Below are 16,389 nucleotides of genomic sequence, written 5' to 3'. Positions count from 1 at the left end.
ACATCGTGAATAAATTAATCACCTATGTGCTGTTGCCTCTGACTGTATGTTCCAATAATAACAGAATGGTTCAAGCTCCCCTACACATGCTGTCACCATTCAAGACTCAGTTTCGGCATCATCTCCTTTGAGAGTCCTTCTGTGAACCCCCCTGGCTAGGCTTCCTTCCTGGGTGTTTCCATCATGCCGTCCACATGTCACTATAAAGGCATTTACCACATTACACCGAAATCATTTGTTGTCTTTCTCTCCTTCACCTTAGCTGTTGGAGCCTCGAGAGCAAAGACTATGCAAATTTATATCCTAGTAGCTAGCACAGTGGCTGGCATGTAATAGGTCCTCAATAAATGTTTAATTGAACCAAATGCCTTCCTATTGTTTATACCACATCTACACTCCCCTGGCTGACTATATGTTCTCCATAATGCGGACCAGCCTACTGATTTGATCTTACTTCCTTTTACTGTTAACACAAGTCTGTTACATGTTCGTGTCCTCATGTTCAGGCCTAGGTCTGTCATGTCATGTTCAGACCTAGGTCTGCAAATTGTTCTTCACTAGGTCTGTAAATCCCCCCCTTTTCTATAGTACAATATAGTGGTTAAGAGCTTGAGCTCTAAAATCGGATCTCAATTCAATGAGTTGGGTTCAAATCCCAGTATAAGCCAACACCATTAGGCCAGTTACTTCAGCGTCTCTGAGCCACAGTTTCCTCTTCTGTAAAACCAGGTTGTAACATCAGCTTCTTAATGGAAGTTGTGAGAATCCGTTGAGAAAATGCATGTGAAGAACTCTGCATGGTCACCTGGCAGTAGTGAGTGCTTGGAGAAGGTTAAGTGTTGTTGTTATGGAACATTTTTCCTTTAACACTGAGTCCCTGCTGAACAGGTGTGAAGTGCTATGCTGAGGTAAACAAAGACTAATAAGACACTCTACCTGGCCTCAAGGAGCTCTCAGTCTAGTGAAAGACAGCTGTGGATAGAGAAAACCATTACCCAGTACTACCTATCATAGGGAGATGAGTGAAGTGTTGTAAGAGCTTAGAGGAGGGTGTCTCACCTACAGGTGAAAGATCAGGAAATACATCCTGAAAGAAGGGATTCTTGAGTTAGGTCATGAGTAATGAATAGAAATTTGCCAGGCAGACAAGGGAGAGAAGGACATTCCAGGCAGAAGGCACAGCCCCTATCAGTGCATGAAGGCCTAAGGTAGCACGATAGGTGTTGGAGAACAAGGAGTTTGCTAAAGGTAGAACTTAGGGTCCATGGAGGAAGAGAATGAAAAAGATGTCAGCATTAGATCAGAAAGGATCTTGTAAGTCAGGTATAGAGTTTGACCTATATGGGAATGCCCCCCCCCAGGGCCAAAGTTATTCCCTCCATTCTTACCCAATCACTATTTGGTTATTTGTTTACAAGTCTCTTCCATTGAACTATGGGCCCCTTAAGGGCTCAAACCCTGTTTCCTCGCTCTTTGAATTCCCAGTGCCTAACATTGTGGTAGCACACAAAGAATGTAGAAAGAAGGATGGAAGGGGCTTCTGCAAAGTCATACAGTTACTCAGTAGCAGAGGAGGTGGAACACAAATCTGAGTGTCCAGAGTATTTTTAACTGCAGAACCACATTCCTAAAAGTTAGATATAGAAGTAGGAACTGAAATCTTTGATTTAATGCAGTCTTTGCTGTTTTGGAGTTTTTCCTTTCATGGCTCAGTAAGCTTCTTGCCATTAGTCAGACAAATTCTAATCTCAAAAACAATTGGTGAAGGGGCGTCTGGCTGGCTCAGTTGGTAGGGCATGTGACTCTTGACCTTGGGGTCATAAGGTCAAGCCCCACGTTGGACATAGAGATTACTTAAAAAAAACTTGCTGAAGATAGTTTAAACACTAAGAATGAGAAAGTAATTATTCCACAAATAAATTTTGGCCAGTTACAGCCTGCTCTTGGCTTTGCCCCCTACACAAGGAGATCTCATCTAGTGCTGTTGCTGGCATTACAGGTACAATTATCAGTAGAATGTTACTCACTCAGGACAAAACAGCAGTTGATCCTCTAAAGCAGACTGGAGAAGGTCTAAGCTGCCAAGCACACCAATTCAGATAGGCAGGAAAAGTTCTGCTTTAACATTTCTCTTGAATCACACAACTGGTTTACTAAGTTGACAAATTTGTGTTAAGAATCAAACATGACAGGGGTACCTGGATGGCATAGTCGGTTGAGCATCCAACTTCAGCTCGGGTCATGATCTCACGGTTTGTGGGTTGGTGAGTTCAAGCTCTGCATTGGGCTCTGTGCTGACAGCTCCGACCTTGGAGCCTGCTTCGGATTCTGTATCTCCCTCACTCTGCCCCGACCCACTCATGCTCTGTCTCTCTCTCTCAAAAATAAATAAACATCAAAAAATTTTTTTAAAAAGAGTCAAACATGACAAATGAATATCTGTCATGTCTATCAGGGAGTCACATCAGAAAATACTTGAAAAGTCATCTCATTTCTGCAGTCATATATAGATTACTTAAAATGCTTTCTACTATTCTCCTGGACTCTAGTTTCTCCTCATCCCAACTCGCTCTGTATACTGTTGCTTAGTCAGTTGTCTCAGCTCTGTGACCTTGGACAAATCACCAAACCTCTCGGTCTGTTTCGTTATCTGCTAAATGAGGTGGCTGTGCTAGATTAGCGTCCTTTCTACTGTGTTAGAGTCCTCGAATCCCACAGAGGTACCTTGGTGCCTTTGGTGCCACTGAGCAGGTTGAAGGAAAGGTGGGCCAGAGGCTGAGTTGGCAGGCCTCCGTGTATCCATTCAAACACAGCAGCCCTTTTAGAAATTATAGGCCTGGGACGCCTGGGTGGCTCAGTCGGTTGAGTGTCTGACTTCGGCTAAGGTCATAATCTCACAGTTTGTGGGTTTGAGCCCCATGTCGGGCTCTGTGCTGACAGCTCAGAGCCTGGAGTCTGTCTGTGTCTCCCTCTCTCTCTCTGATCCTCCCCACTCACACTCTGTCTCTCTCTCTCTCTCAGAAATAAACATTAAAAAAAATGTTTTTAAAGAAAAAGAAGTTATAGGCCTGCCTAAAACCTGGTTTGGAAAGCCAGTTCTGCTATTTCAAAAAGTTTATTTCCATGATTTCCAAGGGCCCTTCTTGTTCCCTTAAACTAGGACTTAAAATTAAAATCACTAGGATGTTTTAATGTGATAGTGTTTACACACAGAAACACAGTAAACAACTCATTTTTATTGTTGCTTTTTTTTCTAACCACTTTTTAATCTGGGGATCACCTCAGAATAGGATGCAGTGCACTACTTAGCACAACAATTTGAATATGCACTCTGAATGCAATTGGCAACTCCCATAAAGACTATTATTTTGAAAGCCATAGAAAAAGGGCTTACAAAGTTGAGGAGCAAATTCAATTTCTGCATACTTTTTTTTTCTCTGAGGCAACAGCAAAGCTGTGTCTTAATCCAAGCAAATGCACAGAAACACATTATCTGTAGTCCCACAATTACCGAGTTTCCAAGTCTCCTCCACAAGTACTATCTTCTTTGTATCTTCTTTGTATTCCTGTAGTCACTGACCCTGAAAGTTCAGTTTACTAGAGTAATTAGAGGTGCCAGACAAATCAAATAAGTAATTTTCCAGAGCCACCTTTCTTCCTCAGCTTCTAAAGCTGGGGGGTTGTCAGGGGAGGTTTCTTAGAATCACCTGGGAAGCCTTTCCAACCTACACTTAGTGCGCCCCACACCCCTTTCCCTCCTGCAAAGCACTGTTTTAGCTTGGGGCTTCATGGAGTCCCACTTAAAAGCGCCTGTCCATCTATCTAAGATAGATACAGGTTAAAAACAAGTGAACATAGAAGACACTGGCTTTGTCACAACTGGTTGGGCAAGTCACTTCTTTCTGGTCTCAGTTTTTTCCTCTGCTGTTTGAGGTCCCCTTCCAGCTTTGAAATTCTCAGACTGCATATCCTGTCTAAGAAGCTTTCTGAAGTACTCTTAGCGTAGAATGACTTGTCATTTCTTAGTTTTCCAACAGCCTGTGCAATACAGCATATCCCCTAGTTCTGTACTGTCCTATGTTGCCCTCTAGTTGTTTTCACATGAATTTTTTTCTTCTCAACCAAAGTTAGTTTAAAATATATTTAGTTGAAGAACTTATTTTCCAGGTTAGGCAGTGTGCATTCTGCTTAACTTAAATCCCCTAGGGCAACTTGTGGTGTGTCCGAAGGCAATCAGTATATTGATTCATTCAAAGCAATGACATCCCTTCTTTCAAAGACCTGGAATTCTGTTTTTACATCATTGCTGTCCAGTAGAAATATAATGTGATCCCGATATGTAATTTTAAGTTTTCTAGTGGGCACGTTAAAAAAGTGAAAAGACACAAGTGAAATTAATTGTAACCCTATCTTTAACCCAAACATATACAAAATATTAGCACTTTAACATATCAGTGTGAAAATCGAGATATCTTATATTCCTTTTTCGTAGTAAGTTTTTGAAATTGGTTGTGTATTTTACGCCTACAGCACATTTCGTTTCAAAATAGCCACATCCGCGGGCTCAGTAGCCCCATGTAGCTAGAGGCTACCCTATTGAACACCGCAGTTCTGCATGATTGGGTTGCTTTCCAAACCGACCACTTTTTTTTTCTATTCTTAGGACACTGAGCACTAGGTTAGCTGGAAGGGTGTGAAACTTAATCGGACTCATTCTTGTAAGGGAAATAGAGTTGTAAATCGCTAGCTGTAATCCATTGTCGTTGGTGTCTTGACAGATTCACAGAAAGTGAAAATTTTCAGTGGCTTGGGGGGGGTATAAAAGAAGGTTTCACAAAATAAGTAACTTTTGAAAGGAAACTGTGGAGTGACTAGAGTTGCAGGTTACCAGGGGTGTGTGAGGGAGGGGTGGGTGCGTGTAGGAGCCCCCCCCCCATAGGTCGCAGGGGTGCGGGGGAGGGGTGTAGAGTGTGCGTGCGTGCGTGCGTGTGTGTGTAGGAGGGTGACGTGAATGGGAAGAGGGCGGGCCCCAGAATTGGCTGGGAGAAGGCTGGGGCTCCCGAGGCTGGATGCATGGAAGCCGCAGGGGGGCGCCCTTTGCACTTCGCACTCAAGCGCACAGACGACCAAACCTAGGGAGCGAGGGGGCGCCTGGAGCCCCTGTCTGCCCCGGCCCCTCAACAAAGGGAGCGCCTCGTGAGGTGAGGCGTGCGCCTGGCCTGCCCCCGCAGTTCGTCCGGCCGGGGCTAAGCTCAGAGCCCACGGAACATCCCGGCTAGGCGTCGGCCACGAGGAGCAAACCGTAAAACAACACCCAGGGATGTGCCTGTTTGCTTGTTTTTAGCAGATCCCTACTACTTGTGATAGGCAGCAGCCTGCAAAAATAAGCCTATGGAACCGGTGGCTAGTGTCTGCAACCAGTGGCTTCCGGAAGTTCTTTGACACTTTGGTAATGACGGAGCGACTGGACCAATACGGCACTCTTTCCGGTCTCGTTCACACTCGCCGAGTTCTCCTTTTCCAAGATTGCCTTTGACCCCGGAAGTGAGGTTTTCCGCGTACCTTCCTCCCACCAAGATGGCAACAGCAGAAGACGAGTTACTGCCACCGCGGCTTCCCGAGCTGTTTGAAACCAGCAAGCAGCTTCTGGACGAAGTGGAAGTAGCGACTGAGCCCACCGGTTCCCGGATAATCCAAGATAAGGTGTTCAAGGGACTAGACCTCCTTAAGAAGGCTGTTGAAATGTTAGCACAGCTCGACTTGTTCAGGTATGAGGGACAGGGTAATAATGGCTAAGAACGGAGGTAATAATGGTTACCAAGGGTGGAGTCATTGAGTCTGGGTAGAGGAGACCCTTTTAAAAAGGACTAGGAACCTTTCATTCCCACCTCCCGCTGCGATCTTGTGTACCTTGTTTACGTTCTCCACCTGGCTTCGAGATAGTTGATATCCCGCGACTCTGCTCCCTAGTGTCGACTCTTTGCAAAGGCATTGGGTATGAGCCGTCAGCCACCTTCATTCAAGAAAACCGGCCACTGTTCCTCGGGCCTTCTCCCTTCGCGCACCCACCGCCCTCCCCTCCCCCAGGCAGCAAGGGGCTACAGTGTGATTGCCCATCTAGGCTTCACAGCCTCCTCTTTGCTCTTTCCAGCCGAAATGAAGATTTGGAAGAGATTGCTTCCACCGACCTGAAGTACCTGCTGGTGCCAGCATTTCAAGGAGCGCTCGCCATGAAACAAGTCAACCCCAGCAAGCGTCTAGATCATTTGCAGTGGGCTCGAGAACACTTTTTAAACTACTTAACTCAGTGCCAATACTATCATGTGGCAGAGTTTGAGCTGCCCAAAACCAAGAACAACTCACCTGATAATAATACTGCTAGTTCCTCCATGGCCTATCCTAGCCTCGTTGCAATGGCATCTCAAAGACAGGCTAAAATAAAGAGGTGGGTCAATAGCTATAATTTGAGGACTGCCCAATGGCAGTGCTATTGTGGGGGTGTGTGTGCATGTTTTTGGGAGGGAGGGGAACAGTGGTGTCTGTCACTCTTTTGGTTCCTGTTGAGCATTAGGCCTGGTGAGAGGAAGTTCTCCTGAGTTTTTCAAGAAGCTTCTGCCTTTGTTGAGATGGTCATACCTGTCGGACCTCTGCTACCCTGTGGTTGCCAACAGCAGAACATTCTTTAGCATAGCATCTCCCGATCATATCCCACAGCACAGCACAGCAATATTCATATGGTACAATGGGGTAGATATCTCTGAAGGGCACAGTGTCTTGTAGCTATAATCCATTTATGGTCCACTGAGTGAGAAGTTCTGTTCTGAGTAATGGCTCAGGTGTGTAACATCCTGAGCTAATGTTAGTCCTGCACAGCTTCATCATGTGACCTTGAAGTTGCTTACTCTCATTTTAGTGTAAAAAAACATTTGATGAGTGCTCACAGTGTCCAGGATCTATGCTAGGCACTGGGGGTACAAACTGAGTGTGTTTGTAGGAATATGGGTGGTCTCCACCTTGGAGGAGTATACAGTATGGTGAGGAAAAGAGGCATAGAAACAGAGTAGCAATATAAAAGGATGTGATGGAGAAATGCACAGGTACTGTGAGAACAGACAGGAAGGGCACCTAACCAAAAAAGGAGCAGGAGAGACAGAAGTCTCCCAGGAGGAGGTGACTCCTGTGATGAGTTGTTTAAGGATGGATAGGAGTATCATCTAGAGGAAGAGGAAAGGAGGGTATTATCCAGCAGAGGAAATAGTGTTAGTAAAGCTACAGAGGCATGAAAGAGCACAGTGCTGGGCTTGGAATGTATGTGGGGAACTACTGTAAGCAATCAGATGATGCTAGAACATGAAAGGGGTGAGGGAAAAGGGGAAGGAGCGATGCTGAAGAATGTTGTGGGGTCCAGACCAAGGAGACTTGGGGTGTGAGGAAGGTGAAGGAACAGCCCTACTGCTAAGAACGTGGGGAGGGGTTTTAGTCTCAGTTCCACCATTTAATCACTCTGGCTTGGGGTAAGTTGCTTAATCACTTGTGCCTTAATTTCCCCAGCTGTAAAATTGGATAACAATAGGTCTTTCTTCATAAAGTAGTTTTGAAGATGAAAAGAGAAATACACAAAAAGCGCTTAGCACAGTGTCTGATACAGTAAATACTCAAAGTCAGCTACTGTTATATCTTAGTAGCTGAGTACAGGTTGTGGAGTCAGAGTGGGGTTTGAGACCCAGCTTTACCTGTAAGCCATTGGACTTTGGGTAACTTATATAACCTGTCTGAGCCTCAGGGTTCCTCATGTGAAATCATGTAAAAATAATAATTGTACCTGTTTTATAGGATTAAGAAACATAAATAAGAGCACATAAAACAGCTAGCACAGTATCTGGCACATAGTCACTAGTCTATAAATGTCACTTACCAGTAGGCCATGCTAAAGAACCTAAACTTCAGTTGCTGACTGGGATTCACTGGAAGTTTTGGGTTTTTTTCTTTAAAGAGTAGCACGATCATATTTGCATTTTAACTAGCATACACTGGTAGCAGTTAGGAAGCAGTGTGAGGGAGAATATTAGATCCAGTTAGGTCACAAGTAATGAGGCCTCACTACAGCAGTGGCAGAAGAGATGGGATAGATTTATTTAGAAGGGTTGAATCGGCAGAAAACTTGGTGATCAGTTAGTTCTGAGAGGTGGGGTAGATGGAAGCAACACAAGGAAGATGTCCACGTTTGTGTGATAGGTAGATGGCTTGTGGAACTCATTAAGATGGGGAATAGAGGAGGAAGAACAAATCAGGGGATAGGGAAGTGTAAAAATTTGGTATTGAGCCATTTAAGGTGTTTAGGAGTCCTCCAGATAGAGGTATCTGGTAGTATGTAGCTCAGAGGAGAGGCCTGGTCTGGAGAGGTGAAAATTGATTCATTCACTTGGCCAATATGTATTGAGCCTTTCTTGTGCACCAGGAACTGTTCTAGGTAATGGAGAACCAGATGAAGTCAATGGCCTCATGAAGCTTTTATTTTGGTGGAGGAGACAGACAATAAGCTAGTAAATAATAATATAATTTCAGGTGGTATATATAGTTCAGGGTTAGTGACAGTGAATAATTTTTGAGGAAATGGGATAAACTGATAAGAAGTGGAATTCAGCATCATGTCTTTTGTAAGAAGGTGGGGGCAGCTCATTGGCACGTAACAGGTAGTTTAAGCAGTGAGTTTGGTATCCAAATAATTATACTTTACCCCAAAAAGGACTATAAATGCCATAGAGATACAGTGTTGTAGAGAAAGACCAAGGAGTGAGCACATCTGGTTGGAGGGATGAGGATGAAGTTTCAGGATGCAATGCACTTGAGAAGAGCCTTGAATTATGGTCAAAATGGAAATTACAGATTTTCCTGAATGTAAAAGAAATAATACTGATTGTAGAAAATTGGAAAACCAATATTTTTTAAATTAAAAAAAAAAGGCCTTAATCCTGGCACTCAAAGATGATCTTTGTTAACTTCCTGATGTATTTGCTTCCAGATATATAGTTACTTTAGTTAATAAATGTGGAATAATACTGTATATATAGTTTTTTATCCTCTTCAAGCCTAACATCATATTGTGAGCATTTCCCTGTGTCTTTTGAAACCATGATATTTAGGGGCGCCTGGGTGGCGCAGTCGGTTAAGCATCCGACTTCAGCCAGGTCACGATCTCGCGGTCCGTGAGTTCGAGCCCCGCGTCAGGCTCTGGGCCGATGGCTTGGAGCCTGGAGCCTGTTTCCGATTCTGTGTCTCCCTCTCTCTCTGCCCCTCCCCCGTTCATGCTCTGTCTCTCTCTGTCCCAAAAATAAATAAACGTTGAAACCATGATATTTAATGGTTACATAATATTCCATCCTATAGTTGTGCCACAATTATTTAAACTAATCTTTTATTGTCAAATATTTAGACTATGTATAGATTGGGGGGGCTCGTTTGTTTCTTTTGGTTTTGCTCTTGTAAGTAGTGGTATGAACAGACATCTTTAACTGCATCTGTCACTGTTTCATTAGGATAGATTTCTAGAAGGACCAGTGACTAGATCAAAGGGTTTGAATATTTTAAGACTTGATGGTAGCAACATTGCTTTCCACAATAACAAAGTTTTAGAATATGCCCCACCACACTGGGCTTGCACGTTAACACTTAGAAAATCCAGTTGGGAAAACCAAAAAAGGTATCTCATTGTTTTTACTTGCATTTCTTTGGCTGGAAAGCTTGGTCTTTGAACATTTTTTAAAAATGTCTACCAGACAAGATAACAACGTTATCTTTATGCTAATGGCTCCCACATTTATGTCATGAACCCAGACCTTTCCTGACCTTCAGACTCACAGATATCTAAGATTTAACATGGCCTAAGTTGAACCCTTGGTTTTTTAACTCCCAATGTGCCCCCACACCCAGGTCTTCATCTCATTGAGTGCACCACCATTCACTTAGGAGTTAGCTTCACTTCCTCCCTTCTGAATCTCTACATCCCATCCACCAGCCAGGCCTGCCAGTTCTAGCTACAAAACGAATCTTCTGTTCTTCTGTTTCTCTGGGTCTCCACTATCATACCTTAGTGTAGGCCAATAGCACTTCACCTGAAATAGCCAAACCACTAACTATGAGACCCTGCACAGTCTGGCACCTGCTTCTCTTCAGGCTTACCCTCTCCGCTAGGTTCCAGCCCCAGTTGCCTTTTCTTTCAGTTCTTTGCACAAACCCAGTTCCTTCCTACTACAGTCTTTGTATGTGTTCTCCTTGCATGACATGCTCCTCACTTTTCTGTCGTCCTGGGCTTTGTCTTTCTCCTCTACTCTAGAATGTGTACTCCTTGAGGGCAGAAGCTATTTCTCTCTTATTCACTGTGGTATGCCTAGCACAGGGCCTGGCAAAGAGGAGGTGCTCAAGAAATATTTATTGTTGACAAGCAGGGGGAACAACATGAGCAGAAGCCCAAGGCGCTTGAGGTATGTACAGGGAATGCAGAATGGTCCAGTTAGGCAGAAGCTAAAAGTACTGTGATCGGAGGTCTGCACAAGGAAGTAATGTGTGTATAGAATCCTGAAAGTGAGAGGCAGAAAGACAAATTGACATGTTATAATAGTATTTCAGCTGGGAAGAAGAGATAAAAATGAAGTGACAGCTATCAAAGACATTAGTTTTGCAGGAAACATTTGTGTGATTAGAAAACACATTGTTGAGATCCTTGTTTATTTTCTGTAAGTCTTCCCTCTTTACCTACTGAGGCCATCCTACATAAAACACCTAAATGGTATATCCTCTCTCTCAAAACCTGTTTCTTCACATATCCTCTCTACTGATTCTCAACTTTGACAGTAAGTATGAGTCTGGTTTGATTATCTGCACCTCCATTCTTGTGACAGAAATAGAGAAGTAGAAGCTAGGTAAGTAATGGATGGGTCTAGTGTTAGATTCACTGAAGTTAGATTCCGAAGTGCCAGCTGGGTAGCCATGTCCATAGACAGAGGGCAATGTAACTAAAACTGGGAGGAGACTGTTTGGTGGCTAGTGCTAAAACTTTAGGAGCTTTTGGTGGGTACAGATAGTTTACCAAGGAAAAACGTTCAGAGAGGGAAAAAATGCCAAGGATAAAACCTTGGGGCAAATTAAGGGAGCAGAAAGAGGCGGGAAAGAGCAATCAGAAGTAAGACACTCAGCAAAGTATAGATAGAAGTGCTTTTAGAAGCCTGAGAAAGAGAGAGAGCAAATGTTAAGTACTCTTTGAAGCTTCTCCCTGCCAAGCTCCCCTCCTAAATACTGTAACATTTAGTTTTTGTTACTTATCACAGTGTAACTGTCTGTCTTTCTGTAAACTGCGAACTCCTAAAGGTCAGAGACCTTGACTAATTGTATCTTTAGTATCATAATTGTATCACTGTATCCCTAGAGCCCAAGACAACAAGAGGATTATAGTAAGTACATGAAATTTCTGTGGGAGGAACAGTTACACGGTAGTCATAAGACAAATTGAAGCAATACGGTATTGCACATAAAGCCTGGACTTGGAGTGACCAATCTGATTTCCTCCACTTAATAAGTGGGGCATCATCTAGCCCCTCCTGGCCTCCATTTTCCCATCCTCTAACAATATTTGTATCCTGTTGCTGCTTATGAAGTACTTTCATGTGTATTGTTACATTTGATTCTGTTAACAACCCCAGGAAATGTAGCTTATTATCTCTATTTTAGAGATAAGGAAATGGGATATGAGAATTTGTTTGTCCAGAGTTACCTCATAAGTGTTCGGGCTAGGATTTGAACGCAGATCTTCAAATTCCCAGTTCTCGTGCTCATTCCAGCAAGGCACAGAAAGAGAAGAATGGTCATTTGAAAGGATAGACTATGGATTGAAGGAAGGTGTTTCTAGGATGGGGGAAAGGCACCAGTAGAGTGAAAAATTGTAACTGCTGATGCCAGGATGATTGATAGCGTGAGTCCTGGGAAAATGTGGGTAGTGACAGGTTTGATAGCAAAAGTGGAATGGTAAAGACATCGCCCTGGTAAAAACAGCATTAGCTCCTTAAAGACGAGGGAAGGAGGAAAGGTGAAACTACAGAGATTTTAAGGGAAAGAAGGAGATTGATGGCCATTGTCTGGCCATCTGGCACGTGTGATGGTGGCACGGAATCCACAAAAGATGAACAAAAAGAGATGAGCAAGAGTGACCGCTTGGCCAAAGTTTGATCATTTGAATTTGTTGTTGACTCATTTGACACAAATCTGTAATTCATGAGCTCTCTGCAACAGCCTGAGACCAGAAAAAGGGAATGGGGAAAGTTGTCCAGAGTCAGAAGGGTGACAGGCATTGGGGATCCTAGGATGGTAGGGAGTGTTTCCATGTAATGGCTCACCATGGGAAATCTAGAACAGTGGTGAAGGTCTAGGATGGTGATTTTCAATCTGTCCCTTGGAGCTGTAAGATTCCACCACAGTGCCTGGGTAAGGGGGGATGTTGGGAGCCCTCCTCTATTTTAACTAGGGTGGATTTTTATCTGTTTATTACTTACGGAGTTCCAAATAAACTCTCACAAGAAGAAAGGGTTCTTGGAGTGCCTAGGTGGCTCAGTCGGTTAAGGGTCCGACTCTTGATCTCAGCTCAGGTCTTGATCTCAGGGTCGTGAGTTCAAGCCCCACATTGGGCTCCGCGCTGGGTGTGAAGCCTACTTTAAAGAAGAAGGAGAAGGAGAGGAAGAAGAAAGGGTTCTTTTACTAAGACAAAAAGGTTTTAAAAACGCTGGCCAAAAAAGCAGGAGTGGAAGAGCTAGAAGTTTCAAAGATGACAAGGAGTGAAATCATAGGAGTGAGGAAGTGAAGAAGCAGCTGGAGAGCACGGTTACACTGCATTCAGATAATGGGAGAGGAAGCACAAGAACGTTACTCAGAGGACCAGTAAACTGACCCAGAATTTACCCTGGATTGTATACATTCTAAGGCCCTGGTATGTTTTTTCCTGGTGTAGGTACATCCAGGAAAGAGGGTGGGGGTAGGATTGGAACCAGAATGAAATGTTCTCAAGCAATGTCTGTAATAGCATTCATGAACTAGGAATTGACCTTTGTGCTGTTTTGCTCAGAAGCTGCCAATGACGATGCTGTGACAGTTATTTGTAACATATAAACTGCCCCATTTGTTGGGTAAAAGGATCAGAAGATCCTAAAAGTTTGTATAATAAAGAATGTCTCCAGAGCAGTGGTTCTTGACTTTACATGGGTCATGGACCTTGTTGATAATCTGATAAGAACTACAGATCTCTCCCAGGCCAAAAAATTTTAAAAATAAAAAGGTAGAATTCTATATTAAATTTCAGGGAATTCAAGGACCTCCTCCCCTCAAACTCTATCCATGGACCTCAGGTTAAGAACTCCAGATTCTTTTCCTTGACTTTTCTCTCTCAAGCCCTTACATCCAATAAATCTGTTTTCTATTTTAAATACATCCACATCTCTCCACCTCCCTGTTTCAAGTCACTGTCTCATTTAGATTGTGGCAATCTCCTCTTAATTGATGTCCCTGCTTCCATCCTTGCCTCCCACCTCCCGCCCCACATTCTATACTCAGTACAGCAGCCAGACTGGCCCTTATAAAAAAAATTTTCATGTCACTCTATTCATGTCATGTGTTCTCTTCAAAAGCCTCCAGTGGCTTTCCTATCTCAAAATATCCTGGTGTTTAATATTTGGGGTCTTGGAGCACACAGGGTTCTACAAATTGTGGTCCTGGCTATCTCTCTTACCTCATTTACTGTCATTCTTCTTCACGCCAGCCACACCGGCCTCCTATCTGTTTTGCAAACATGTCAAGTCAGGCTCTCTCCCACTCCAGGACCTTCGTATTGCTTTTCCACCTTAGAATACTTTTTTGGATATTGGCATGGCTTGCTTCCTTACTGAAGTCTTTGCTCAGATGTCACCTCTTCCTGATCACCTTCTATATAATAGCAGTTCTACTTCTATGCCATCATTCTGTTCACCTTACCTTGCTTTTTGCTGCTGCTTCATGGCACTTATCACAACCTGACTCATCATCTCTTTTTGTCTGCTTCCACTAGAACGAAAGCTTCAGGAGAGCAAGGACTTTGTTGTATACACTGCTGTATATCCAGCACTGAGAAGAGTGCCTGTCACACAATAGGTACTCAGTAAATATTTTTCAGATGAATGATAGATGACATGTAGAATGTATCCTGAAAAAGGCAAGCAGGATGGTTGTGAGTCTTTATATTAGGCACCTGGCTGGGTCAGATGGTGAGTTTAAGCTCCATGTTAAGCATAAAGCTTACCTTTTAAAAAATGTGATAGTGTAAATAAAAGCACTTAGTGTAGCACCTTGTACTTGAGAAAAATATAATAGAGTATTTCCTTGGTTCAAACCATATGATTCCCTTAGCAAAAGGATGAGCCAGAAGAGCTGGGACTGTTTTGCAATCTGTGACTCCTTGAAGTGGTACTTCCCAAGTGGACATTGTTTGATACTAAGTATCTAACCTAGTAAGCCTTGAGCTTCCACCTGGAAGATGATGGGAGGAGTTGCTCAGATCAGGTTATATCTGTAATTTTCCAGCTTTAGAATGTATTTCTGAGCCCCTATTCATCCATTCCTTGCCTTGCAGTCTTGAGGGAACTGCCTTGGTGGTGAGTATGGAATCTGTATTTTTGGTGGTATAGAATCTGTATTTTTGCCAAAGGGGAAACCGGCATACTCACTGCCTGGTCATCAGCAAAGGTAAACTCTTATTGTGGCCTCCTTTGATGGAATAGCGCTCTATTTTTGAGTTCATGGGTAATGCTTTTCTGTGCAACAGATACAAGCAGAAGAAGGAGGTGGAGCATAGGTTGTCCGCACTGAAATCTGCTGTGGAAAGTGGTCAAGCAGATGATGAGCGTGTTCGTGAATATTACCTCCTTCACCTTCAAAGGTGGATTGGTATCAGCTTAGAAGAGATTGAGAGCATTGACCAGGAGATGAAGATCCTGAGAGAAAAAGACTCCTCAAAACAGGTAAGCCTGGTCACTGCTCATATAGCTCAAAAAGCTGTTAGAGATTTGGACGTTCTACAGGAGAGTAATCGAATTAAAATCCTTTTAAGTCTCCATAAAATCATTGTTCTTCTTAAGATTAGTGGAGAAGGCTGAAGATTCACTAGGCGTAGCCTTCTCTCTAGCTTACAGTGTTGTTTCCCAGGGATTTCTAACCTGTAAAACACTTCTAGCCATTTGTAATTTTGTGACATGCCACAGGTAGGGAGACTTCTTTAAAGTAAAAATTGGTTTTGGCCATGAGAGATCATGACTGCCTAAGGAATGCACAGGGAGGTGGGCCTTTAAAATATGTGTTTGACTGTAATAAACAAATTGGAAGAGGTATGGGATGGGAACTGAGAAGGAAAGTGGCACTGGAGGAGAGAAAGAAAAGTGTAGGAAGAAGATCAAAGGAAAGATCAGGAATATATTTAGGTTTGGGGAGGAATCCAAATTTAACCTTAGACAATGATGCTCTCTTACACCCTTAGATCTCCCAAGTAGGAGACACAGAAGGACATTTCCATGCACAAAATACTGGGTGTACTGATAAAACCTGATGTAAGGCAGCTTTGGCCAACTTTGAAGATCATCACCGTGTTTTGGAGCTGCTGCTTCAAAAGATTAGGCTCCTCTGCCACTTACTTTTAGGTTCAAGATACAAGCATGGATTGAGTTGAATTTATCAGCTAGTTGCAAGCATTTATTTCGGTCCTCAGAGAAACCTCTTCCAAATTGGATTTGTGCTAATTATTAGCCCAGGAGCTTATGCCTCCAGGTAACATCAGCCTAGTTCCTCATGTTAAACAATCAAAGAATAAGCAATATTCTAAGGCCAGGAGGCCCCTTGAGCATCTCTAGATGAATGGTTTTTAAGCATTTTGAGGCTGGACTCTTCTGGATCCTCTCCTGCCCCCTTCTTTGTTGTTGTTGTTGTTGTTGTTGTTGTTGTTGTTGTTGTTGTTGTTAAACACTCCCTTATTTGGTGTTGGGATCAGCTCTGGAAGTGATGGACGTAAACCCAAGTGAACACCTTTTCTCTGACCATACTTTTTGTTTCAGTATTCTCGGTACAGCTGAGGTTCCCTGAAACATTGTTATACGACACTGTATGAAAGTTACTAACACAGTCTTCCCCCCTTGCATTTAGGAACACCGTCTTCTAAAAACCTGGAAGTTCTTGACAGTTAATTGCATAGTTACATTGGAAAGGGTCTTAATCATTCAACTTTAGCACTGAAGGCCAGGCTGAGGAAAGGGACTTCAAAATCAGCTTGAGGGATTTATCTGGAACATGGAAAAAGCCTTTGGAATCTCCTTCTTTAGAGGGGAATAT

The 16,389-nt window shown here is 43.2% G+C and overlaps 1 protein-coding gene across 1 annotated transcript in view; it reads left to right on the top strand.

The window, feature by feature from the left end:
* The first annotated feature begins 5,419 nt into the window (after positions 1–5,419).
* The window catches only part of IGBP1 (immunoglobulin binding protein 1), a 32,852-nt gene continuing 21,882 nt past the window's right edge, over positions 5,420–16,389 (top strand). Inside the window, exons 1-3 of the mRNA XM_047092526.1 lie at positions 5,420–5,768; positions 6,152–6,445; positions 14,837–15,032. Of these exons, the coding sequence (XP_046948482.1) occupies positions 5,578–5,768; positions 6,152–6,445; positions 14,837–15,032 (681 nt within the window). The 5' untranslated portion in view covers positions 5,420–5,577. The remainder of the gene's footprint in view (positions 5,769–6,151; positions 6,446–14,836; positions 15,033–16,389) is intronic.

This window comes from Lynx rufus, unplaced genomic scaffold (genome assembly GCF_022079265.1).
Source record: "Lynx rufus isolate CCGP_SWC_20201006 ecotype Redwood Valley unplaced genomic scaffold, mLynRuf1.p SCAF_30, whole genome shotgun sequence".
NCBI lineage: Eukaryota > Metazoa > Chordata > Mammalia > Carnivora > Felidae > Lynx > Lynx rufus.
This window is presented reverse-complemented; position numbering and strand designations above follow the sequence as displayed.